This window comes from Onychostoma macrolepis, chromosome 20 (assembly GCF_012432095.1).
Source record: "Onychostoma macrolepis isolate SWU-2019 chromosome 20, ASM1243209v1, whole genome shotgun sequence".
Lineage (NCBI taxonomy): Eukaryota > Metazoa > Chordata > Actinopteri > Cypriniformes > Cyprinidae > Onychostoma > Onychostoma macrolepis.
The window spans coordinates 29,894,363-29,922,190 of record NC_081174.1 but is presented as its reverse complement, the minus strand read 5'-3'; the positions used below and the strand labels follow the sequence as shown (position 1 = coordinate 29,922,190).

General features: G+C 34.4%; 2 protein-coding genes across 4 annotated transcripts in view; both read left to right on the top strand.

Annotated features, from left to right (window-relative positions):
• The window catches only part of nfkbie (nuclear factor of kappa light polypeptide gene enhancer in B-cells inhibitor, epsilon), a 37,860-nt gene extending 24,322 nt beyond the window's left edge, over positions 1 to 13,538 (top strand). For 2 of the 3 annotated variants that reach the window (XR_009267570.1, XR_009267571.1), the window contains 2 exons: positions 6,164 to 6,266; positions 9,726 to 9,862. Coding sequence is in view for 1 of the 3 variants with exons in the window: in XM_058755719.1 (XP_058611702.1) it covers positions 1,872 to 2,182; positions 6,164 to 6,266; positions 9,726 to 9,936; positions 11,188 to 11,276; positions 11,357 to 11,605; positions 12,587 to 12,652 (1,029 nt within the window). In the remaining 2 variants the exon portion in view is untranslated. Of the gene's footprint in view, positions 1 to 1,581; positions 2,183 to 6,163; positions 6,267 to 9,725; positions 9,937 to 11,187; positions 11,277 to 11,356; positions 11,606 to 12,586 lie in introns of those variants that run through there. The other variant, XM_058755719.1, reaches the window with a different exon arrangement.
• A 1,226-nt stretch (positions 13,539 to 14,764) lies between these two features.
• On the top strand, positions 14,765 to 27,511 carry slc35b2 (solute carrier family 35 member B2). The gene is made up of 5 exons (XM_058756183.1): positions 14,765 to 15,166; positions 16,345 to 16,535; positions 17,493 to 17,653; positions 18,641 to 18,919; positions 22,475 to 27,511. The coding sequence occupies exons 1-5, from the start codon at positions 15,147 to 15,149 to the stop codon at positions 23,129 to 23,131; spliced, it is 1,308 nt and encodes a 435-aa protein (XP_058612166.1). The 5' UTR covers positions 14,765 to 15,146; the 3' UTR covers positions 23,132 to 27,511.
• The last annotated feature ends 317 nt before the right edge of the window (positions 27,512 to 27,828 follow it).

The window sequence follows — 27,828 nt, the reverse complement described above, 5'->3', positions numbered from 1 at the left end:
TGCTGCCGTCTGGTCGACGCTACAGAGCTCTGAGCACCAGAACGACCGGCACAGGAACGGTTTCTTCCCTCAGGCAATCCATCTCATGAACACCTGACAATAAATGTGGAACACACACTATTTATACACTTATTTATCTAACACACATACTTAGTCTACATTTCAAATTTGCACATAATATACGTGTACATACAATTGTCAATTTGTATATTGTTATTCCCTATTTACTTGTTCTATTTTTATTCTTTTATTATCTGTGTTTTTGTTCTGTCGCTGTCATTCTGTTGCACTGTGGAAGCTTCTGTCACGAAAACAAATTCCTCGTATGTGTAAACATACCTGGCAATAAAGCTCATTCTGATTCTGATTTACAAAGTGTATCTCTTACAGTCGTATCTTTACTGTTCAGCACAAATACTGACTGTAAAGAATGTACGATCTTATTTTCAAAACGTGATTGTTGTCTCTACCGAAAGTCATATGACCTGTTCATTTTAGATGACATAAGCCTATAATGAAAAGATTTGTGACAAACGTTATGGAGTTATTTGACCTTTCAAATGTGAATGTACTTCAACCTTCAGCAGAAGTTTTGTCCAGTACTATATTATATAATTTCGTCGATATCTGTCAGATAATTTGTGCTATAATGACTCCATCAATGAACCAATCAATCAATAGGCTACCACTCATGATACAAAATTTAAAAATGGACTACAGCGCCACCTTTTGTCATTTGTTGGTAACGACAGCATTGAAGATAAAATGTGTATCTGTGTATTTATGTGCATGTGTAATGAATGCTTGTACTTCGTTTAGACATTCAGAACAAGGTGTTAGTAGTAGTCTATCTAATATGCAAAACATGGTGGTAAGTAACACCAACAATAAGAAAACCTATAGTTTCACTGAAAAAAAAAAAAAAAAAATTAAGGTAAGTTGTCGCAAACAATTTATTTTAGCTACATTTAATTTAAAAAAAAGATATGTTGAAAGTTAGTCAACTAAATGTGTTTATTTAAAATGCAACTAAAATAAATTGATTGCAACCACTTACCTTAAAAAAAATTGAGTACATTCAATGAATCATTTTTTTTCAGTGTGCCTACTATTGTTTTATTTTTCTCAGACAGAAAAAACGTCAGGCAATGCATCATTATATGCACCAAAAAAGTTTTTTTTTTTGGCATTTTTATTTGATAAAACTCAATTAGCCTATCTAGCCACATTGAGAAATGTGGATGGTTAGTTGAATATAGGCTATCCAACGCATATTTATTATGTTTTCCACAATCACTCTAAATTTGATGAATTTCATGTGATTCTGTCGACATGTGCAATCTTGGGAAACCCATAAATGTCCAGACTGAAGTTGTGTTGCAATTTGGGGTATAAATGAAGGACATTATAAAGTATGTCGGGTCAATCACAGGTGGTTTTAGGACGTTGTTTTGAGTCCAAAATAAGGAACAGGTCTGTAGTTGAGGTCTTTTAGGAGATTCCATGGGGTTGTCAGGCTGTGTTTGGATTGGATCGGTAATGATATGGGTTTGCCACTCCCTGCGGGGAATTCCCACTGTAGCCGGATTGACTCCGCCTACGGTGCGCTTCACATTACCGCCAGCACGCTTCACAGCAGTTTCATTAACTTACAGAATTTGGCTCGCACGCTTTAATTTAACCTGACATTAAAAAGCCATCGCGAAGCCTTTTGCGTCTGGAGTAAGTTAGCCTATCTGAGGCGGACAGCGGAGTCATCGGTGGTGGGATGAGAAATAAAAGCGAATGTCTCTGGTGTCATAATGTCACGGTGATTTTGCGTTTTTACATCGCTACACTTCTATACTGACGATACGCATCAAAGCTTCGAAATGGAGCGAAGTGGCGGCGAGAAACAAGGCAAACTCGATTTCGACGAAAGTCGGATTGACTCCGGAATCGACTCGTACAAATCAATATCCAGAGAACAGGACGGGAGTTCAGACAGCTCTGAGGATAAAGATAAAAGCTGTGCTACAGACGAGAGACTGGACTCTGCTTACGTCTCTTCATCGTTAACTGTGGACAGTTTGGGGGATTTTATCGAGAAATGCAGCGTTTCTGAATGTGAAAGCGCGACGGACTGTGAATACACTGAAGAGGAAGTCAATTTCTTAACCACTGTTACAGAAGATGGAGACACGTACGTTTATAAAACTCCCCTTCATTGATAAGTTCCCATGCATCACTTGAGTGCAGTTCAAATGTGTTTTGATGTCTAAATATTGGCTATTTGTGAGTTTAATTAACGCGCTTTAAGCAATAAGGTCCCGACTCGAGGGTGTTCATAGACACGCGCGCCGCGGAGTAATATTATACAACACGTTCTACATGCATTATTCGAAAACGGTTTATACATGATGGAAAAAAAATAGAATTTTAAATTCTAAAATACTAAAGAAACAAGTTCTCATTAACTTTTTGAAAGCTATTGTTATGTGTCATCTTCCCCTGTGATGTGTGTAGGCGCTGCACAGTGATTCGGTAACAGGTGTTTTGTTAATTAGTGCTAAAATCGTTATTAAGTGAAATGGTTATTAAGCTAAATACATGTTCACCATTTTACTGTAGCCCCCATTTGATCAATATTTTGATTGCATTGCAACATTCCGTTATGCCGGGGACTATATTTTCTAGCGGAAGAATGGAACTTTGAACTGAAAACTAGTGTGTTTTTAGTATTAAAAAAATGCATTCTTTTTATAAAAGCGATAATGCACTTTAACAAGTGTATTGTGAACACAATCAAGCTTAAAAGGATTGCAGATAGGTCTATATTTGTATGGTTGCTTAATTTTATTCCAAAACAATGCAATGATTTAGGTGCCATAGCCAAAATGGCTAAAAGCAGACAAAGAAAGAAGGTCTGCATTCTAAAAAAATGTCTAAATGTGATGTATGTTAAGTCATAACGGGATAAAATAAGTTAACTTTTTTTTTTCCAGCTAACAGCCTTCTTTAGTGTCATTTTTTTTAATGTGCTTAAATTCATATTCAAAACAAAATGGACTCTTTGCAGCTTAAAATGCTAGGCTGATGGATAGATAGATGGCATGGAGATGAATGGTGTTCAGAAAGTGTGCAGGATGTTGCTTCAACCCTTTGCTCACATTTAATGGCCTAGATTTTGTTTTGCAAGGCATTAAATGTTCATTCACCACATGTTATGTTGTCAAACAGAGAGGACAGGAAGTCTTTGGGAATCTGGCACTCAGTGTTAAAATGAGTATGAGTTTTCATAGTGGACTTCATAAATAAGGCCCATATAACTGGCAGTAAAGATGGCTTTGAATAATAACTTACAATGCACTTCATTCATTTTGAAGTGCAAGTGCAAACAAATGAAGCAGCTCAATTTTAAATGCAAATTAATTTTAGCGAATAAATGCATTTGTTTGAATTGGAGACAAAATTAAAATGGATTATTTTTTTCAAAAAAGTTGATTAATTTTACAGCCTGTTTTAGTTTGCCAAGTGACACATTCTCATGTGACCGATGAAGTTTTGATTACAGTAGCAGGCTTTTCGGCTTAAACACTACAGTCAGTTAATAGACGTCTAGAAACTGGATCTGCCGTTTATGGCGCATGAGAAGAAGAAAGCAGAAGTATGCAGACAAGCAGTGGAATTCCCCTCGTTGGGTCAGAAAGCACGTTGTGATGGCAGCGTTATGGAAAGTGCAAAGCTTTTGTTATAAACACACATTTGTGTGCTTTTAATGCTTATTTACCCCAAAAGCACGTCACAAACATGTTTATGCAAGCAGTGACCTTTACACCAGATCGTGGTTCAACCTGTAACGTATATGTTCAAAAACTTACGCAAACATTCACCGCGCAAGTGGGCACGCACACACAGCCTGGTTAATGTCAGCCTGTTTTCAATTCTGCATTGGTTATTTTCACAGTGACGAACCAGGATGTAAATACGGTTTTTATTTTGAGAACTCGCATTTTGATTCATCTTGAATCATAGTGGCCTGCCAAGGTTTACCTTTGGCCTGCTTTTGTTGCTGTTGCAAGAAAAAAAACTCCTTTGTCTTTTCCCTGAATGTCATCAGATGCTTATAAAGAAATGCCAATGGCCGTAAGAAATCCCCAGGCACTCCGGAAAAGCAAATATACTAAGGAACTTTTTGAGTAGTTAACCAAAAAATGAACCATTTACAATAAATTCCAAGAGTTTTTAATCATAATAACTAAATTCTTCGAAGTGCATGTTTTCATGGTGGACTCTCATAAATAAGGCCCATATAAATGGAACTAAAATGATGTTTTTGAGTAATATCTGAACTATTTGAATAATAATTAACCTGTTTCTTAATTCCTGTTGCAGTACAAGCAGTGCTGGGTAGATTGCTTAGAAATTGTAGATTAGAAATTACATGATGAAAATGAACACAATCTGGATTACACATTAATGTAGTCTGATTACTTTTAGATTACTAATGCATTTATCACATAGACTTGAATGTGATTGTGTACTATTGATTTAAAAAAAGAAAAAAAAAGAAGAGAAAATATATTTCATTCTTTATCAATATCATGAAATGCATTAAATGTTACATTACAGCAGGGTTTATGAAGAAAGTGTAGGGTGTTCATGAAAAGCTAATAATTAATGAAATCATAAAAATCCATGTATTACATCTTCCAGGTGTGAAATATTTTTGTTCAGACTTCTAGTATTAATAATTAGTGAAGACGTAGTGTTACACAGCTATGCAATGGCAGTGTTTAGTAACTTGCATAATTATTAGTCTCATGTATTTTAAGTGGTAGGTTAATTTAGAAAGGAAAATTTAAAAGCAAAAAAAAAAAAACTGTATAAATAAATTATAATTAATTTACTGCCGTTGTGCATAATATGCAATCCATAAAGTAACCGTAATCTGATTATCAGCATTTTAAAATGTAAAATAATCTAATTATGATTACATAATCCAGATTACATGTAAACAGTTACTACCCAGCACAGTACAAGTGCAAGCAAATGAAGGAGCTTAATTTTAAATGCACATTCATTATATTGGGAATTTGCTATGGCAGTTTGCTTGGCTATCAGAAGGCTTGAAATATTGTGCACAAGTCATATGGACTTTGTCATATGCACTATACAGTACAGCCCCAGTCACCATCCACTTTCACTATGTGGGAAAAGAGCAGCGTGAACACACATCAAAATCTCTCCTTCTAAGCGAACTGAACCTGATAATTTCATATGCAGCGAAACGATATGATTCATGATCAATTTACCACAATCAGATTGATGACACTGACATTGTTCTCACATTATTTACATGCTGAAACCACTCGCTTCTACCTGCTTCCTTCTGGCTTACTGTAAAAGCAAAGACTAGGTTATTGCATGTGGGGAAAGTAGCTGAGAAATCACACACCTGCGAGGAAATACGGCAACCAGAGGATGGGAAAAAAGATAATGAGTGTGCATTAATTTATGTTCCTGTATGCATCATTTACTGGTTCTGTTTGTGACTCATCTGAGAGCGAATGGATTTGTTTCATGCAACCATGCAGCCAAAAACATGTCTAGGTCATATTTTAGCCCAAAAGAAAAAAAAAGTGAAAGGATATTTTGCATAAAGAAAATAAAGTCTATTTTTAGGACACTTGTTTGTGTTAATAAAAAACTTCCTTATTTTCCTTATGCAAAATGCAATCTTTTTTGTAGGATGAAATGCGACCCGGACTTGTTTTCTTGAGATCCACCCAACTGCAAATCCCTCACTTCGATTTTTATGTCTTCACTTCTCATCTGTGTTTTAAATCAGCTGCGCCGTCATTTTTGTAGGCTTTTAGTAACCAAAGCAGCTCCTTCTGAAGGGTTTTTATCATTCGATAGCAAGACGATCGCTGATACGATTGCTCTTATAATGCACAAAAGTTCCAGAGTTGCGCAATGGCTGAATGCGTCTGTCAGCGACATACACTTTTGTGTGGCATATTTCTCAGTATCGTTTGCCCTATTTTTTTTCCATCACACATTGTGAAATGTGCTGCTTTTAGACTGCGGTTTGCTTGATAGTTCCTTCCCCTAACTGTTGGCTCTGCTTCAGCCTTTAACCAGAGTTTAACTGGCGTTTGTTTGCGTGTCTGTTTTCTAGGATTCTCCATTTGGCCATAATCCACGAAGAGGAATGTTTTGCACGTCAATTGATGGAACTGTTTCCTCCAGATCTGATGGATATTCAGAACAACTTGTATCAGGTATCACATTAATATCTCAATTGCATAACACATTTTGGTGCATTCAATGGATTAATAAGCGATTTCTACAGAAACCTGTTCTGCTCGTGTTTCATGAATAAGACCCTGAAGGAACAGAAAAGCTGTTGAGGGTAATCTTATACGAATGTTGTAATAAGTTTGGTTATTTTTATTTCCCCTTTGAGGGAAACTCCCTGAGCACGTATCAAAGAATGATGGGGGTTTGTTACACTCGTTTGACAGCCTCGGTTTCAATTGTTATTTTGAAATTTGGGGTTTATCCGGTGACAACAGACGAGGGGCTTTCTGAAGAAACCCCCTACGCAGACTAGAAGCATGATTGTTATAGTTAGAAGAGCGAAATGAACCATTTATTGACTTTTTGTTGGCATTTTGCTAGAAGGAAGCTGTGGCCAAGTCAACAGACTGATTGATATTCACAGTCATGGAAACCTGGAAATATCAATGAATTACCCTCTATAGCTGTGTTAACCATTCAGGGTGTGATGTAACGTCTAAAATAACCACAGGTGATTATTGTGATTACTCACAAATTCACCATGGAAAGTGGTGATGCACCTCTGGAATATCTGTAGCTGGACGCATGGACTGATGCCTAACTTTCACATTATAATGCATCATTTTTGGGGAAAGAACATGATTGTCTTCTTGCTTTGAAGAAAAAATAAACATTAAGGGGATTTTTCTTTCTTAAAAATGCACGCATCAGAGGATTCAAACTGTGATTTCCAGCCTTGGAAATGATTAAAATCTCATTAGAGTGGGAACAAATGTTTCTGGTTTGTCTTTGCTTTAAAATATTTATCAGAAATCCTCGTATGACATTTAAAATTGTGATTTCCAGCTATGGAAATAATTAAAATCTCACTGGAATAGGAATATGTCAAAAGGCTGGGATCACTAGACATTGTGGATCTTATCTAAAAATGTGACCTTTTTTTGTTCAGAATATTCTAGTAGTTAATATTAACATTGATTCATTTGTCTAGTTTTAGATTACAGTCAATTTGAAATCAAAATCAGCCCCGCTTATCGTCAGTGATTCACCAGTACGTGTTATTCAGAGAAAGAAAATGTTGTAATCCTTGTAATCAAATGTAATAACTTGCTCCACCTAAAGCAAGTGGGAAAACCCCCACATCCAATCGATTCCTGACGGCTCAAAATCACACCATCTTTTCCTACATTAAATATCCTGGTTAGGCCCATTATTGAAGTAATATGGGTTGCAAACACTGTTTTGATGCTGGTTTATTAGATGAGAGTATGTCAGATTTGGGTCAGATGGTCAGGGTGTGAGTCTAAAGGAAACGCAGCACAAATCTGATCGTCAGCACTTAAAGCTGTGAGTAATACTGGTGCGGCTGCGCTTTTACCAAAAGCCACGTAATCAACTAAGACCAGGCCATTGGACATATTACTCACATGTTTCCTTTTGACACAGTCCATGTGTAACTCCCAGATTGAGTAAACCTGTGCATGGTCCCTCTTCTTAGGAACAAGTGAACCCCGGTTCAAAAGGGTCTGATGATTAATGTTATTCTACTATGCTCTTGCATACTATGCTGCAATGCATTTGAGACACGGGGACCGTCCCCAGACTGAACGTAATCCAACATATCCGGTTGCATTAAAAAATGAAACCATACTTTGGTTCACGTGAACCCTTTTCGCACATTGGGTTTATAATTAATTTTTTTTAATAAAAAAATAATACAATCAATATTTAATAATAAATAAAATTGTGTATACACACACACACACACACACACACACACACGTATATTATCATTTATTTTTTAAATCGTATTTTGATTATTAAAATATAAATATATTATACTAATTAGTGCTGTCAAACGATTAATCGCATACAAAATAAAAGTTTTTATTTGCATAATGTGTGTACTGTATATTTAAATACACACACACACTAGTGTTGTCACGGTACCAAAATTTCAGTATTCGGTACCGATACCATTGAAAATCCACGGTTCTCGGTACCAATTTTGGTACCACATGCTAATTTAAAAAAACACACTATTTTTAATAATAAAGTCAAACAAAAATAAAATGTATGAAAATTGTGTTTCAAGTTTTTCCGCAAGTAATAAAAGTATGAAAAACAGTAAACAAGTTTCACCCAAATTTGATTTGTTTTTTAATTAATTAAATTTAAACACATTTTATTTTTTGGGTAAATAAAGGGGATTTACTATTAAAATTAAAATATGGAAGAAATATTGTGTGATTTCTTTAAAAATAAATTTATAAAAAAAATTTCAACAGTAGTAATAGTATCACATACATTCTACTAAATAATAGTAATATATTTTTTCTGGCACAATGTCTTTAAGATAAACGTTTATTTTGACGGGTTGCCGTGAATACCTTTAAATTTCTGTGTGTAGCTATATGATATGACGCTGGTTTTACTCAATGAAACGGTAAAATGCTCGTGAAGTGACTCTTAGAGCAGTTCTGTAGATGTTGTTTATGTATTTATGTCCTCACTGAGACGGCAGATGCTGAAATCACCGCGAGCGTCGCGCACTTCAGTGTATGTATTTAAAAAAAACGCTGCCTCTGCCTTTCATTCACTCACAGAGACGCGCAGGATTCATATTTGAACCGACTTTTGCGGCTTAATATTTACAGATACTAGTCCGTGTCGCGATTTGATTTAAGTGTAATGACCTACTTTTGATCAATTCATCCAAACTTTGACAAATTCCGTGACATTTTGTGCTAAACTGTAAATTCCGTTTTTATAACTGGATTCCGAGATTCCGTCCGCGTTTTCTGCATCGCGGAAATCATAGGGCCGTACGCGTCAAGAACCGGGCTGACTGGCTACTCGGTACCACCGGTACTTAAAAAAACCTGGTACCGTGACGTTTTCATTTTTTTAGTACCGACTTGGTACCGAAGTACCGGGTCTTTTGACAACACTAACACACACACACACGCATGTATATATTTCAGAAAAATTTTGTTTATGTATTAAATATATTTATTTATAATATAAATTATATGAATATAAATATAGACTAAATATATTTAATGATGTAAATATTTTCAAAATATATACTGTATGTGTATCTATATAGACATAATAAATATACACAGAACACGCACATTATGCAAACAAAAACTTTTATTTGGTATGTAAAAAATTTTTTTTTTTAAATATAAAATTAAAATGTATTTAAAAAAAAAAAAAAACACATGCAATTTATTTAAATTATGCATTTAAAAAATAAAAAATATATATTTTTTTAAATGCATCAATAGCTGTTACTATTTCGTCATTACAGAAAAACACTATAATGTCCAGGATCAGATCTGTTTTCATGTGGCCGTGCTTTGTTTTGTCATTAGCCAGGATGCTCCTACATAACAGCGTTTTATCTGATGCTAACTTAATTCTGCTGTCCGTAGACGCCGTTGCATCTGGCCACATACTTGAACCAGCCCACCGTAGTGAAGGGTCTTGTAGAGAAGAGGGTCTCACTGGAGCTCCAGGACCAGGAGGGAAACACCTCTCTCCATGTGGCGTGTGAGCACGGATTCTGGGATTGTGCCAATGAGATGATCCACAACGCCTCGCCCAGCAAACTCGCCAACGTGCTGGAAGCACAGAACTGGAGAGGTGAGAGTCATCACATTCGGTAGTGAACTGAACAAACCTTTACTGGGCTTCGCTGAGTGTGTAAATTGAGAAGAGTCATCTTGAAAACTGCAGTCACACTTCTGTGACGTCGGTTCCTTCGCTTGTGTTGATTCTGACTGGATCACGAGGTTTTTAGTGAACAGAAACAGTCGTGTCAGAACAAGGAAGTTGGCAGCAAAAAGTGCTCTGGAGTTTTTCCATGTTGTCATGAACTTCCAGTATCAGCGTTTCATAATGTCGTCATCATCATTCAGTTTTCTCTTCATGTCAGCTGTGGTCTCATTTTAGGAAATGTGTTCTGACTACTTCTTTTATCAAACTGACTGTATTGATAAAAATAGCAAAGAGAAGAAATATATTACAGTTTTGGGTATCAACATCATAAAGCGCATTAAAAATGACACAAACTGGGCTTAATAAGAGCTGCAGTGGGTTTGCGAGTTGATAAAAAGCTAATAATTCATTAAATCATAAAATATGAATAATTTAAACATTTGAACACTACAAATAGAAATATTTTTGAAATATTAAGTTCCTCAGAGATATTTCAAGTAAATATTTAACTTAAGTGTTTTGGCTGAAAAAAAACAAAAAAAAAAAACTTTTGCATTATATGAACAAACATTAATAAACATGCAAAAAAAAAAGTCTTCCAGGTTTGAAATATTTCTGTCCAGACTTCCAGAATCAATCACAGCTATACATCAGCAGTGTTTAGTGACTTGCATAATTATCGTTTAATAGCTTGAGAGGTGCTTTTCACCCTCAAAATCAGAGTCTTTCAGAAATCAGAATCAGGCTCGCAAAGTTATTTACATGACATTTGTGAATATAGTCCAAGCTAGACTGTACGACACAGGATTTTAAGAAGGGAAAATTAAGAGAAAAAATTTAATCAGTTACTCCCCAGCATTTGTATATTTATGTAGCGTTTGTTTCTGCCTATAAAATATTGAGGAAATGGCCTTTAAAGTTGTCCAAATGAAGTTCTTAGCAATGCATATTACTAATCATAAATTAAGTTTTGATATATTTACAGTAGGAAATTTACAAAATATCTTCATGGAACATGATTTTTACTTAATATCCTAATGATTTTTGGCATTAAAGAAAAATGGATAATTTGACCCATGCAATGTATCATTGGCTATTGCTACAAATATACCCCAGCGACTTAAGACTGGGTCCAGGGTCACGTATTAATGGAGGTATATAATATTCCCTCTGCAGGTCTGACGTGTCTCCACGTGGCCACGCTGCACAAGCATCATCGTCTCCTGCGGCTGCTGATGAAGAGCGGCGTGGATCTGAACATCCAGGTGAGCTGCTGCAGCCGATCTGTCGTGTGAAGTGAAAGCCTTCAGTCTCGTGACTGAACGTGTGTCTGGTTTCTCCTCAGGAGGGGACGAGCGGGAAGACGGCGTTACACATGGCGGTGGAGCTGCACGACTTGACGGCGGTGAACCTGCTGCTCAACAAAGGGGTCAACGTAGACGCCGCCATGTTCAACGGCTGCACCGCGCTGCATCTGGCCGTGGGCCGGCAGGACGCCGCCATCGCCAACCTCCTGTGCCAGGCTGGAGCCGACAAGATGATCAGAAACATGGAGGACGAGACGGCCCTGGATCTAGCCGACGGCAACGATGATGTAAGGAGACCCAAATTACATTATTATCTAACAAAAAAGCTTAAAAGTTTAACAAAATCTTCAAGAAATTGTGCCTTTCAGTCTCAACCAACTCTATATCAGTGTTGTTGTTGTTAATAAGATGAAGTACCAAAGTGTTCACTATAGCTAAAAACTAAAGTTAATTTTATTTATTTTTATATATATATTTTTTTATTTTTATATATATGAGAAAAATAGCACATTTTAAAAATGTAAACTTAGTTTTCCAATGTCTAAGCTTTTATTTTTAACATTTGGTTTGTTTGATAATATAATAAGTGTTATTTAAAATGAACAATAATAATTTCCTTTAAAAAGTAAAGTAAGTTATAATACAATGTGCATTTTATAGCGTTTTATAAAAATATTTTTTAAATTAACCTAACCAAATTAAAGTTTAAGTGCCAAAGTACTCAATATAACTAAAATTACTAAATAGTACTAAATTTAATTAAAATTATTCATATTTTATAAATCTATAGAGAGATGTTTAATAAAGATGACAAAAGCACATAACACAACTAAAAATACTGCATAACATGTTCAAAAAGACTCTAGAAACTAATTGAAATAAAAGTTGAAATACTAAAACGACTAAATGTGAAATAAAAATTAATTAAAGCTAAATAAAATGACAAAGCACAAAACAAAATTACTAAAATTAAAACTGAAAATATAAGTTAAGAATAAAAGAAATAAAACAAGCAAAATATTAATAAATTCTGTAAAAGTGTATAAATAGTACTAATGTTGTTTATGCATAATGAGTGATAGATTGTGTTGATTATTAGTGTGCATGATGTGCAACCAATACATTACAACCGATTTTCTTATTGAATTCAGGGTTTTAAAGTGCACTGTCATTGTTTTTCTGTGCAGCAGCGTACAGTAAATGCACTTGTTCTGTAAGCTTTGCATTATGGGATGATGTGGTCACCGTTTCTCCTTTTGCTTTTGCAGATTTTGGCCTTGTTCCCCTTCGATGACATTCAGATCATGGGCAGGACTGTCATGAACTTCTCCTGAACATGCCAGCCGCATGTTCTTCATTTTTGAAAAACTGATCTGAAGTGGCAGGACTTTGGTTTTAATGATGTACAGCTTTTGGAAACGTCTGCGTGTAGTCTCATCTATTTATATCTAGTGGAGATCGGGCCGGCATGGAGTCATTCCTGATGTGGTCGGGACATGTGGATGTAACTCATATTGTATGTAGTCTGTTGAAAAACCTTCAGGTCAAACAACACGAATGCATTCTGGTCTATAATTAGCATTATTTGATGTTTTGTAGCCATACAGTGCTGGTGTAAACGAGATGAGCAAATGAAACACCGCTTTGCAAACGTGTTTTCCAAAAAAAACAGGTCATAGTTCCAATAAAAGTAGTTTTAATATTTACGTGCAGCGTATTCTTTCTACTAAGAATGCAAGTGCTTTTTACGAGACCTTTTTTTAATTATCTGGGTACCATTAACACCTGCCAGCAACTATGATGTTTACTTCACAACCATATTATTTACATTTTGATTTTCAATGTTAAATGCTGCGTACAATGCAAACCAAACAGACGCTGGTGACTGATTCATACTTTGGAGTTTTTAAGAGGAAAAATGTGCTGCAGTTCTCATAAGTATTGATGCTGGGAAAACAACGATGGGCAGAACCTACAGGAAAAGCCACAAAAACAAGTTCCTGGTACATTTGTAAAAAGAACAGCATGGAGTGAAGCCGTGTGTGTTTGTGTGTGTTTGTGTGTGTGTTTGTGTGTTTCCAATCATGTGCCACATCATTCTTCCTCATAACTTGCCAATAATGTGTCCCATTCATGTAAACTCAAGACAGGTTAAAACACGTTTCCACTTCATGTGAAACAAGTATATGTTTTCTTGTAAATAAATATTCATTTTCTTTCTTTCCTGTACAGCATATGATTGCCATCATTAGTGACTAAATATAGCATTAAATGCTGACTTTTAGAATAAAAAATTAATTTAAAGTAATATTTTTAGCAAAATATATATATTTTTTTACAATATTTGATACTTATGTTACTTTTCTAATATAGAAATATGATTTTTGAGAAAAATACTAGTAAATTTACAATCTACAATTCTAATGTTTAAGATTGTATTTTTAACATTTGTTATGCCCGGTACTAAATATTATAAACATTAACAAAGTATTAATTTATTTTCATTAATAAATTATAATAAATGTTAGTTTATTTTGTAATTAATAATGATCATAATATTAAAATCCATTAAGAGGTACAGTAACTTACAATGAATGTGCACTATTTTGCAACATTTTTCAAATATATTTAAAAAATATTTAATATTTTGGAATTACATGAGTGTTGAGGAAACAATTTAATAATAGGAATTTGGATCTTGTTTAAAAAAAGAGAATTTCAAGAGAATATAATTATAATATCTGTATCTTGAGCTCTAATATATTCATTAAAATATGAATACAAAATTTGTTATATTTTTAGGCAAAATTGTATAAATATATATTTTACAATATTTGATGCTTCTAAATATTTTTGTTACATTCATTTTTTTCTAATATGACACTATCTGATTATTGAGAAAATGGCTTACAAATAATAAATTAATAAAATAATGAGAAAAGCAGTAGTTAAAACTAAATGTATATCCTAGTAAATTTACAGTCCTCTAATATTTTTAAACATGCATTTATGCATTCAAGCGTTACAATAAAATATGCAATATTGCAACTTTCATACAATTTTATGAATATATATTTGAACAATATTAAAATTAAAACACAATATAGAAACAACTAAATGCTAAAAGTAAATGTGTATCCTAGTAAATTTACAATGTTTTAAAATTGTATTTTTAATATTTGGGGACAAAATAGGCTACATACTTTCTATTAAAACGTTTTAGCTTCACAATAAAATGTGCAAAAGTTTATAAATATTTTAGCAATATTTTTAAAAAAATCACAGAGAAGCAGATATTATTATAATATATGTATTTCCAAAAATATATATTCCTGACAACAGAGGGGCGCTACACATTCCAGCGCATTGAGAATCAGCGCCGAGTAAATTTCAAATTAAAAGTCCCTCACGAAGCATAATGAACCCCCCCGCCCACAAGCCAAGGGCATTTTACTTTCTGAAGTGTGTCAACACGACTGTTAGACAATAAAACCTTCAAATATTTACCGAGGCCTCGTAATACTAAATCCAAGGGGAAACTATACGGATACTTGAAGGTGTGTCTCCTTTCACAACCGGAAGCGCTGCAGCGTGTGAGTGTGTGAGTGTGTGTTAACACGTCAGTCCAGATGAACTCATGAATGAAGCAGGCCGAGAAGTTTTAGCTCAGAAACACTCGGGATTTGTCCGGATCCTGGATGTCGATGGTTTAATTTCTGTCCGAAGGCTTCAGCGATACATGTTCGGCGCCGGAGCCCGTCTGGAGAAGTCTCTCAGCGGCTGTTTTAAGGAGTTTTGAAGCGAAGCGGCGGCTTCTGCTGCTGGAAAATGCCTCTGTTTCCATGGAGGTACTGAAATATGATGCTCAAACATCACAATAACACTTAAATATAACAAGTCGCCTTTAAAGCAACATTTCAGACAAGACTTTAACACTGACGTGAAGCATTTCACAATTAGAATCTTTTGAGTTAAAAAAACAAAACATCTTCTGCCTGCTTTTATGTATAATTACTTACGTATCAATAATTACATACTGCTTTTATATACATGCTGTTCATTTGAACTTCCTGTTCATCAAAAACAACCATTAATAATAATAATTTAGAATGAAAAATAATTTTGCAGCAAATCAGCATATTAGAATGATTTCTGAAGGATCATGTGACACTGAAGACTGGAGTTATGATGCTGAAAATTCAGCTTTGATCACAGAAATAAATTACATTTTATAATATATTCATGAAGACAAGAGGTGTTTTAAATTGTAAAAAATATTTCACATTTTTACAGTATTTTTGATCAAATGAATGCAGCCTCGGTGAGCAGAAGAGACTTCTTTCAGCACATTAGAGAGATATATATTTTAATCTTTTATCGCCCCCTATTTATGTCCACTGTATTTTTTTTTTTAACTATGTATTTTTTTACCACCACATATGTAGTTGAGCTCCAGTTTTAAGTGATTTAACCTGCTAGAAACTGTTTTTTTAAAGTGAAAAAGTGAAGTATTCAGTAAGCTGGGAGAGTCGTGGAAATTCACTGGTCAGAAGGTGTGGGGACTCTGTTTGCTGAATGAAGTCTTTCAGAGACGCTTGGCAAACACCTTTATGAAGTCTATTAATTGCAAAGCTTTGAATTTGCATTGTGACGCATTCCTGGTTTAATGAAGCGCTCAAATCGTCCTGATAGTGCTGGTCTAATGGGAGGTGTCAGGTAACGCAGGTGGAATAGGGGTTAGTTTGTGGCGTCCCGAGCTCTGAACACAAAGCCGTTCTGTTGGAATGGGATCAGACCTGCTGGATTCCAGGAATGCCGAATTCACACGACACACAGGAACGTTTCTGTGACCGGAGCGCTGAATTATGCAGTTACACCTGAATTCTTTTCTAAAGACTGCTGTGTTGCATTTCGAGCAGGTTTGCAGATGTGTGGCAGTTTTTGATTTCCTCCTTTGTTTTGGTTCAGTAAGGATAAGTGGACGTGTGTACTGTAGTGAGAGTAATGCATGATGTTTTCTCCTCAGTTCGTGTTGGTGTGCAGCGCTGTGCGTTCTGCCGTCTGTGTTTGCTGACGCTGGAGACGCTTCACTGCTGGGCGGCTGGCAGGACGTGTGGCTCTTCCGCTTGTTCCTCAATGTTTTGGGCTATGCCACCATCATCATCCCTGGATATTTTCTCATCAGCTACTTCAAACGAATCAACTATCTTGAAACAGGTTTGTTGAAGTAACCCAACCCTGAAGTTTCCAGTCAAAAGTTTATTTTTCCCTCTTATGTCCGCTATGATTTTTTCATACTCAAGTACACTTTTTTTACTTTTTTTTTCATAATTATGTCCACTATAATTATTTTACCACTTATATATAATTTTTGACATAAGTAGGAAAAAAATATGTGGGGGAAATTCTTTTAAAAAATTGTAATGAACATAAGTAGGAAAAAATCAGTGGAAATAATATATGTCTATATAGTGGACATAACTTGGAAAAAAAGATGTAGTAAAAAAATGTGAAAAATAACTGGTAAAAATATATTTTTTTAAAATGTAGGATTAAATAAGTGGGGGGGGAAATTACTGGGGACATAAATAGAAAAAAGAGGGAAAAAATTAATTATGGCAGACATAAGTTACAAAAATAACGGGTAAAAAAATATATATAATTTTTGACATTAGTAGGAAAAAATTTTTTTACCCGTTATTTTTGTAACTTATGTCTGCCATAATTAATTTTTTCCCTCTTTTTTCTATTTATGTAAATATATTTTTACCAGCTATTTTTCACATTTTTTTTACTACATCTTTTTTTCCAAGTTATGTCCACTATATAGACATATATTATTTCCACTGATTTTTTCCTACTTATGTTCATTACAATTTTTTAAAAGAATTTCCCCCACATATTTTTTTCCTACTTATGTACACTGTAATTTATTTTTTCACACTTATTTTTTCTTACTTATGTCCACTATAATTTTATACAAGGTTGCTTGCATCAAAACGGTCATAATTTTGATTTTCATTACCTTTTTCCATTCTCTCTCAGTTAAGCAATGAGTTTGTATTTCGACCTGAACATAGTTTAAAGTCATCAACACAATATTTAATGTATGCATTGTTGTAGCAGCAGCTCACGTGTTCAGAAACTGACAGTTTACAGAAACCGTTTCTGTAGGTCGTGGGCTTTGCTTTCCTGTCATAAAGACGTGTGTGTTTGGGAATGAATCTAAGACTGGACTGCTGGATGATGCTTCACCTGCGGCCAGAAACGAGTCTGAATCCAGTTCATCTACTCGACAGGCCGTCAAACTCATCTTCTGTGCTGCTGGACTCCAGGTTATACATTCATTTGACACCACACTGTATCATTTAATTATATGCACAATTTAATAGTCTAAACAATAATATTTACATTATCTATATTTTTTTCACTTTTTAAATGGTTTTTCATTTAGCTATATGCACAAGTATATATATATGTAATTTATATATATATATATATATATATATGTGTATGTGTGTGTGTGTGTGTGTATATATATATATGTATATGTGTGTGTGTTTAATTTAATATTTTTAATTTTTAATTAAAAGTAATATATCATTTTTGCATTTCAGTAATGAAAGTAAATCTTTATAGTATGCATTACGATATTTTTTGATTGGTTTTTTTTTTTTTAATATAAATAGTATTTTTGCATGAAGTTATTTTATTATTTTTAATGTGTGCACAAGTTAATAGTCTTTATGTGTTCAATAATATCTATGATATGTTTTATCTATATATTTTTTTTTTTCATCTAACTATTTGCACAAGTTAACAGTCTTCATGTGTTCACAATATCTACAATTATCTATTTTTTAAATTATTTTGTTTAATTAAAATCACAATGAAGGCAGTGTGACACATTCTGTCTATTTTTTTTCATTTTAAAATTTTGTTATTTAATTAAAATAACCATGAAGCCAATACAACATATTTTACTAATGATGATAAAAAATACTTTTTGAAAAATACAATTTTACAATATATCTTTTTTGCATTTCAGTGATAAATTTATTTATTTTTTGTGTGTGTAGTTTTTGTAATTCCCATTTTTTTTCAGTATTAATTCTCATTAGATTCTCACTACTATAATTGCAGTTTTTTAAAAATGTAAATAATATTAAGAAGTTATATTATTTTTAATACGGTGGTGTGCACAATTTAAGAATGTTTCATTGTTTTTCATTTGCTTCATTGAACTCTTTGCACAAATGAATAGTCTTTAATAGTCATGTGTTCGCAATAATATCTTCATATATGTTTTTGCTCTCGTGCAGGTGTCGTACCTGACGTGGGGTGTTCTTCAGGAGCGGGTGATGACGCGCTCGTACGGTGCGACCGAGGTGGAAGGCAGCGGCGAGCGCTTCAAAGACTCTCAGTTTCTGGTGTTCATGAACCGGATCCTGGCGCTGACGGTGTCCGGTCTGTGGTGCGTCCTGTTCAAACAGCCCCGTCACGGTGCGCCCATGTACAAATACTCCTTCGCTTCACTGTCCAACATCCTCAGCAGCTGGTGCCAGTATGAAGCGCTCAAATACATCAGCTTTCCCACACAGGTACAGCACTGCATTCTGGGTAAATCAGCTGGATGGTAAAGCAGGTTTATTTTATATAGCACACACTATCATCATCATCATCATAGACGATGTTAATTCAAAGTTCTTTACATAAAAAGATATTGTTATTTTGACAATATTATCCTCACACACTCACCCAAATTCTCATTTCCATAATGAATTTATGCATTTTACTTTTTAGAGGTTTTCCCTATCACTATGGAGGGAGTACAGCAAATATTACCAACGACACGTTTTTTTTAAGTACATAATTTGTATTTTCATTTAATTCATTTAAATTTCATTGAGGTTTCAAGCATGCTTAATGGTTATCCATGGTTTATAGGTTGAATATATTATAATATTTTGATTCCTGGTTTCACTTGTACCAAACATTAAAATTCTGCATTGAAATTTAAATAAATAAATAAAATTAAAATAAAATCAATAATATTAATCTTTTCATTTGTTTATCATTTAAACTGTGTGCACAAGTTAATAGCCTTAATGTTTTCACAATATCAATTTTTTAATCTCTTTTTTTTTTTAGATATTTTACAATTATCTACTTTTTAATGCTTTAACTTATTTTATTTAATTAAAATCATCATGAAGGAAGTACAGCATATTTTATTTATGTATTCATTCATTAGTTTTTTTAATGATTTTACTTTAATTAAAATCACCATCACCATGGCAGTATGATATATTTTACAAAATATAAAAATAAAATAAATTAATTTTAATAAATAAAAACGAATAAATATGAAAAATGTCTTTCAAATTAAGCATTATAAATCTATAATTTCCATCATGGTGATTATTGGTCATGTGCATCCCATATATCAGTCTGTGATGTCTAGTTTCTGGACATTTGTACGGTGTCCGAGAGATCTCAACGTGCTGCAACTTCAGAAAACACATGCAAATAGAAAAAGCACCAGCAAACTAAGACAGTTCAGTTTAACAGCAAATGCTCACAACACAAACAAACAAAGATGCATGCAAGTAGCACAGACCACAATAAAATTACCCCAATAAAACAAAAATTAACCATGCCGTATGTTTTTTGCCGTATTGATCACCATTTGTATAACCACAGTTGTCAAATACCATGGTTAAACTATGGTTAGTGTAGTAAATCCATGATTAATTTGTGCATGGTTACCATGGTTTAACTATAGTAACCATTTTTTGTTTTTATTTATTTTTTTATATAGTCAATGTATTTATTAACTTTAATAGTAAAACCATAGGCTATGGTTAATTTTGTAAGGAAAGTTGTACGTGTTATCCAGCTTACATACCCTTTCATAGTTACAGTAATTGTGTATTTCACCAGCTTATTTAGGTTTATTATTATAATAATAATATATATATATATATATATGTATGTATGTATGTGTCATGGCCAAAAATATCGGCACCCTTGGTAAATATGATCAAAGAAGGCTGTGAAAACTAATCTGCATTGTTAATCCTTTTGATCTTTTATTAAAAAAATTCACAAAAATCTAACCTTTCATTGGGGAATAAGAATTTAAAATGGGGGGAAATATCATTATGAAATAAATATTTTTTGGCCAGCAGAAGCTTGGTTTTGTGCTCAGTGACCCATTTTTGTGTTGTTTTTGAGGTTTGTGTTTGGATTATTGTATGGTTGGAAGATCCAAACATGGCCCATTATAAGATTTCTAACAGAGTCAGTCACTTATTGATTTTTTTTATCTGTTGGTATTTGATAGAAACCATGATGCCATGCGTCTAAACAAGATGTCCAGGACCTCCAGCAGAAATATAGGCCCACAACATCAAAAATACAGCAGTATATTTCATTGTACACATGGGGTACTTTTTATCCCTGTGTTAAACCCATCTTGAGTGTTTGCTGCTAAAAAGCTCATTTTTAAGTTTCATCTGAGCATAGAAGCCAGTCCCATTTGAAGTTCCAGTCGTGTCTGATAACTGAATATGCTGGAGTTTGTTTTTGGATGAGCGAGGACAATTTTTCTTGAAACCCTCCCGAACAACATGTGGTGATGTAGCTGCTGTTTGACAATATTTAAAAAGGTTTTCTGACCCAGAGACTCAACTATTTTCTGCAATTCTCCAGCTGTGGTCCTTGGAGAGTCTTTAGCCGCTCAAACTCTCCTTCTCACCGTGCATTAGGACGATATAGACACACGTCCTCTTCCAGGCAGTTTCCTAACATTTTATGTTGATTGGAAATTCTTAATTATTGCCCTGATGGTGGAAATGGGAATTTTCACTGCTCTAGCTCTTTTCTTAAAGCCACTTCACTAATTTGTGAAGCTCAATTATCTTTTGCTGCACATCAGAACTATATTCTTTGGTTTTTCTTATTGTGATGGATGATTAAGGGAATTTGGGCTTTGTTTTTCCTCCTATTTATATTTCTGTGAAACAGGAAGCCATGGCTGGATAATTTCATGTTCATAATCACCCTGGAGTGCTCAAAATTGTGAATATGAATGGGAATATACTTCAGAGATATTTTACTCATAAGAATTTCTAGGGGTGCCAATAATTGTGTCCAAAGTGTATTTGAGAAAAACATTTATTTCATAATGATATTTCCCCCCATTTTAAATTCTTATTATCCAATGAAAGGTTAGATTTTTGTGAATGGTTTTTAATAAAAGATCAAAAGGATTAACAATGCAGATTAATTTTCACAGCCTTCTTTGATCATATTTACCAAGGGTGCTGAAATTTTTGGCCATGACTATGTGTGTGTGTATATATATATATATATATATATATATATATAAGGAATTGTATGATCAGGATGTTAAAATTAACAAAAATCTTACCTTTCAGAGCAAACATTGATAAATGTGTACCAGCCATGTTCGTCACTTTGCGGTTCCCTTAAGCATTTCCGAGGTGGTCTGTGCATATTTGCTGTGCGTTTCTTTATTTGGTTGTGTCGTGAGCATTTGCAGCGCGTGTGTTGTCAAATTGATGAAGATGTTTTCTTAATTTGCAGTTGTTTTTTCATTTGCAGCGCTTCGAGCTCTCTTGGCCACCGTACATTTGAAGACATCTAGATATTTGTGACCCTGGAGCACAAAACCAGTCGCTGGGGTATATTTGTAGCAATAGCCAAAAATACATTGTATGGGTAAAAATTATAAATTTTTCTTTTATGCCAAAAATCATTAGGATATTAAGTAAGATCATGTTCCATGAAGAACAACTAAGAACTTAATTTGGAGAACTTTTAAAGGTGATTTTCTCAATATTTTGATTTTTTTTTGCACCCTCAGATTCCAGATTTTCAAATAGTTGTGTATCAGCCAAATATTGTCCGATCCTAACAAACCATACATCAGCTTTCAGATGATGTATAAATCTTAATTTAAAAAAAATGTATCCTTATGACTGGTTTTGTGCTCCAGGGTCACGTTTTCTTTGAGTCTGATGTATTTTTGTCACATCGCTGCACAAGATTGAGCATGTTCTCGCAGCAGTGATTGACAAGTCAGCTTGTGTTGCTGTCAAGATCCGACACCCATTGTGTTTCCGTCGCAGGTTCTGGCCAAGGCCTCTAAGGTGATCCCCGTGATGCTGATGGGCAAGATCGTGTCGCACAAGAGCTACGAGTACTGGGAGTACTTAACGGCCATCCTGATCTCGCTGGGCGTCAGCATGTTCCTGCTCTCCAGCTCCACCAGCAAACACCCGTCCACAGTCACCACCTTCTCCGGCGTCGTCATCCTTGGCGGATACATCGTCTTCGACAGCTTCACCTCCAACTGGCAAGACAACCTGTTCAAGTACAAGATGTCGTCGGTGCAGATGATGTTCGGCGTCAATCTCTTCTCGTGTCTCTTCACGGTGGGCTCTCTGCTGGAACAGGGTGCCTTCTTCGACTCGCTGGCCTTCATGATGCGGTACTCGGAGTTTGCGATGCACGCCGTGCTTCTGTCGGTTTGCTCCGCCTTCGGTCAGCTCTTCATCTTCTACACCATCTCACAGTTCGGGGCGGCCGTCTTCACCATCATCATGACTCTGCGGCAGGCCATCGCCATCCTCTTGTCTTGCTTCCTCTATGGTCACGCCGTCACCCTGGTGGGCGGCTTGGGCGTAGCCGTGGTCTTCCTCGCCCTCTTCCTGCGCATCTACGCCCGCAGCCGCGTGAAGAAGAGCAGCAAGCGGGCCGTGCAGACGCCCGTTCAGAAGGTTTAATCGAGCGCTCGTTCGTATGTGTACAGAAGCCACATTTTCGTGGTTTGTTCGTCTTTTTTTGTTTGCTGCAAAACTGTGGGTTTGTATTCCGTAGGGTCGGACGGTACAAAAAGGGATTATTCTTTATCTTACAGGTTTAGTTCAACCAAAAATGAAAATTGTGTCATTAATTACTCACCCTCGTGTCGTTCCAAACCCGTAAGACCTTCGTTCATCTTCGGAGCGCAAATTAAGATATTTGTGATGAAATCCGAGAGCTTTCTGACCCTCCATAGACAGCAATGCAACTGCAATAAACCCAATCCCAGAAATCGGTAAAACCGTCACATTAGTGGCTCAAAAGCTACGAGAATACTTTTTGCATGCAAAGAATACAAAAATAACAAGTCATTCAACAATTCTTCTGCCATTTTTGGCATTGCAGTTGTGTTGCTGTCTATGGAGGGTCAGAAAGCTCTCGGATTTCATCAAAAATATCTTCATTTGTGCTCCGAAGATGAACGAAGGTCTTACGGGTTTGGAACGACATGAGGGTGAGTAATTAATGACAGAATTTTCACTTTGGGGTGAACGAACCCTTTGCCTGCGCGTTGTGATTTTAATTTTTTTGTGTGTGTGAGAAATGACTTGACGAGCCATCGAGTGAACACAGACTTTGATAGCCTTTGATATCTTTGCAATTTGGTACTGAAATACGTTCAGTTTTTCTATTTGAAGTTTGCTGAGAGGAAAACGAAATGTTGAAGTGGAGAAGCCTTAGGAGTGTTAGTTTACCCATCATTCTGTTGGCATCATATCTGGGTCATATTTCACTCCAAAATATAAAGGAAAATATGAAATTAATAATAAAACACACAATAAGAAATAGAAAAGACCACGTGGCCTATTTTTAAGAACCATTACTTTTTTTTTCATTTTTTTTTTTCAAAATTGAACACATTGAACAGAGTTTTATTACTACAATACAATAATAAAATTCAATCAAATTATTTCAAATTAATAATAAAACATTTTTTATATATATAAGCATAATGGCATTATTTTCATCAAAAGTAAGCATGTTTTCTGCCCAAATCCACTGTTAGTATAATTATTACTATACAATAATAAAATATTAAATAATAATAAAATGTAATAGTGATATTATTTTCATGAAATCCAAGCAAATTTTCTGCCCTAATAATTATTATTATTATTATTAGATTTTAATATTTTATTATAGTCATTACAATAAAATACTACTACTAATAAAAATAAATGTAAGCTTTAAAAACATTACATTTTCATTATTTTAATGAAAACTAAGAATATTTTATTACATACAACATATTACAGTACAATAATTAAATATTAATAATAAAACATGAGAAATAAGATGATGAAACCTTTTTTAGGAATCCTTGAAATCTTTTGTATAATGACTTTTTTGTTCTGAAAAATAAGCAAATTTTGAGCTCAAATAACACCCTTTATTATTATTTTTTTTTTTTTTTTTTTTTTTAGTAATCATAGTACAATAAAGTAATACAGCTTTATTCATTGTATTACCATTAATAGAAACACTCTAACACACTATTTTAGGATTTTGTATGAAATATGACCTAGACTTCTTGACTTGGTTTTGTGAGATCCACGTGTCATAAGCTGAGATCACAAACACGAAATGAAATGAACGTCCTCATTGATGCCAGTAACTAATCTGGCAGGTAAACGAAGGTATTGTTTTGAACCCCGTTCTCCCTGTTCTCACATATTTCTGCGTTCCGCTGTGTGGTTGTGTTTCTGCCATATCAACCCATAAACCTCCAGTGCCTGTTTGCTTCATCTGAGGAATCGGCATGTACGAGCATTAATAGTGTTTGATATATGACAAACGAACTGATTACTCTGTTTAAAATACTGAATTCACCTCAGTCCTCATGTAAGTGAATCTCATAAAGAAATACCTGGGTCAAAGAAAAATGTTGCATAAAGAAATAAGACCTGTTTTTCATCATTTATTGCTCAGTTTCTCTTGAAATAGTTGCTTGCTTCACAAATGTAATTAACAATTTCAATAATATATTATTTATGTTTTGCACTGCGGTCTTACGAAAAATAGGCTTTATTGTCTTTTCTGCAAAATATAGTTTTTTTTCTATTTTTCCTTTTGACTTTGAGGTGAAACATAATCTGTTTTTGACCGGTTTTGCGAGATTCACTCTGAAAGAAAACCCTGACCTTTTTCAGGTAGTATTTTTACCTCCAAGCGTCAGGACAGACCGTGTCAGGTGTGTTTCTCGTGCATTTTCATAACACACAACCCTTATTATGACATTATGTTAAAGGCAAATTAAAAATGTCGTCATTTACTCTCCCTCATGTCATTCCAAACCTGCATTACTTTCTTAAAAAGAGCGCAGAATATTCATGCATCATACCATCATCATTTATGGACGTTTTTTATGGTGTTTTGGTGTGGAGCTTGACCTCCTCATTACGTGCTTTCATTTGTATTGAAATAAAGCATGAATATTTTGTCTAATTCTCCCTTTTTTATGTTCCACAGAAGAGATATGTGGAATCTCAAGTCATACGGGTTTGGAATGACTGGAGTGTGAATAATGCTGAGGGTATTTTGGTGAACTTTCGTGGTTTGGGTTTGTATTTGGGAGCTGATCGGTCGCTGTTTTTCCGGTCCGATGAGGGAGGCACTGAAAAACGTCACAGGTTTTGTAAGAGCCTGAAAGGGAAGTTCCACGTTATGAGTCTATTTATATTTCTATAAATTATCTACCAGAAAAAAAGAGTTTGAAGAAAAGCCAACAATCCAGTTTTACAGTTCAATTGTGTTTTGTAGAACAAGATTTTTACTGATTTGCTCTCGAGCTTCAGTTCATTTATATAATACTAATCACATCTATTTTTAATGTATATTATTAGAACAAATATAGTTTTTTTTCCTTCATTATATTGAAGGCTCTTAGGGAAACTGAAATAACTTTTTTTTTTATGATCTGATAATCATTTTGTCTTTTTAGTAGGTCAAACTTTTCTTTTATTTGTATGTTTTGATTTGCATGTGCAATAATAATCTGCCTTCTCTTACAGTTTTGAGAATAGATTTGATTTTTATGGTGTTAAAAGCAGCAGGATGGATTGATGTCTCGTGTTCATAGTGATGGCGGCTCATATGCGGCACAATTAAACGTGAGACGGGATGCCTGAATATTGGGAGTTTTGCGGTTGGACCTCTTTGAGGTAGACGTGCTTGTTTACCAAAATATTTAGGTGAAATCTCTCTTTCGTCCAGCAGTTACGTCCTTTTGCAGGTGGCAGAATTATTTTTGAACTCTAATCAGTGCTAATACGTTCACTACAGGCTGTAGTTTTATTTTTATTTTTTAATTAGCAATACAAATCATCAGTGGTGGTAAGTTTATATGATTAGTGAAGCATTACCAGATGAATCTCATGAAGACAGTTACCATTAAATGGCCGTAAAAAAATATATTATACAAAATGATGCTTATTTTAGGCCTATTACAATTTCTTTTCCATATTTTATTTTAATTAATTTATTCTTTTTCTTTTTTTTTTTTTGCATTGTGACATTTTCATGGCAGTTACATCGGCAAAAAAATAAAACATTATTATTATTACTATTATTATTGCATTGTGAAACCTTAATATGTCTGGATCTGTTTTGATTTTATTTGTTTCCTCCTCAAATGTGATTTTCATAAATGTGTAACAGAAAAGTTTAAATCAGCAAAATTGAAAGCATTGAGTGCATTAATAAAAATTAAACAGTTAATATAGTAAAGTATCCCTTTTTCTCCATTAGTGAAGAGTTTTTTTATTGGCATGAAAATAATATCATAATTCAAAACTCTACCTTTAGGGAAAATGTTTTTCTTTTTCCTTTTTGATTTTGGTGTGAAATATGACCTGGACATAGTTGAGAGATTCCCCTCACCACCAGTGTACATGAGGTTTTGTTTTTTGTATGTAATATTAATTTCTGGTAAATGCCCATTCATTTCTGGAGGTCAAAAAGAATCTGTCACCCTGGTAACTCAGATAATGAGTGACGTCATTTCTTTCATTTTAAGTGTTGGCGGTCTTCTGGGAATGTGAAGGACTTGTGTGGTTGGCATCAGGAAATGCTACCTAACTAATGTAGTCTTATTAACTTTTTTAGGGTTCATTGTTTATATATATATATATATAATATACACATTAGATTACATTTATTTGATCAAGTGACCAAACTTTCTCAGATTTGTGTTCATCTTCTCTCTTCATATATGCTTTTTATTCTGTTCTGATTTTTTGGAGTTGATGAACTGTCTGTTAATGTCATCAGCACTGCTAAATACAGTTAGATGTTATTTTTCACATCTTGAAGAGCCTCTTGTGTTTGTCTGTTGTGATCATAAGGTCTCCAATAAAGAACTGCAAGATTTTCAACAGCAAAATCCATCTAAAAGCTTAAAAAAAGTCAGGATTCAAATATAATAAGAAAGATAATCCACTTTATTTTGCAAAGCGGAAGTTCGTTTTTTTTTCTTCACGCTGTCGGTAACTGGAAGAAAAACAGAAAAGCGCAGTAAACGGTAAAACTATTTCCACTACAAACCAGTGTGTTTATGATTTCGATAATGGATTAAAATAACATAACCAAATACCACAGTTTGCGATATGAAGCCTCATAA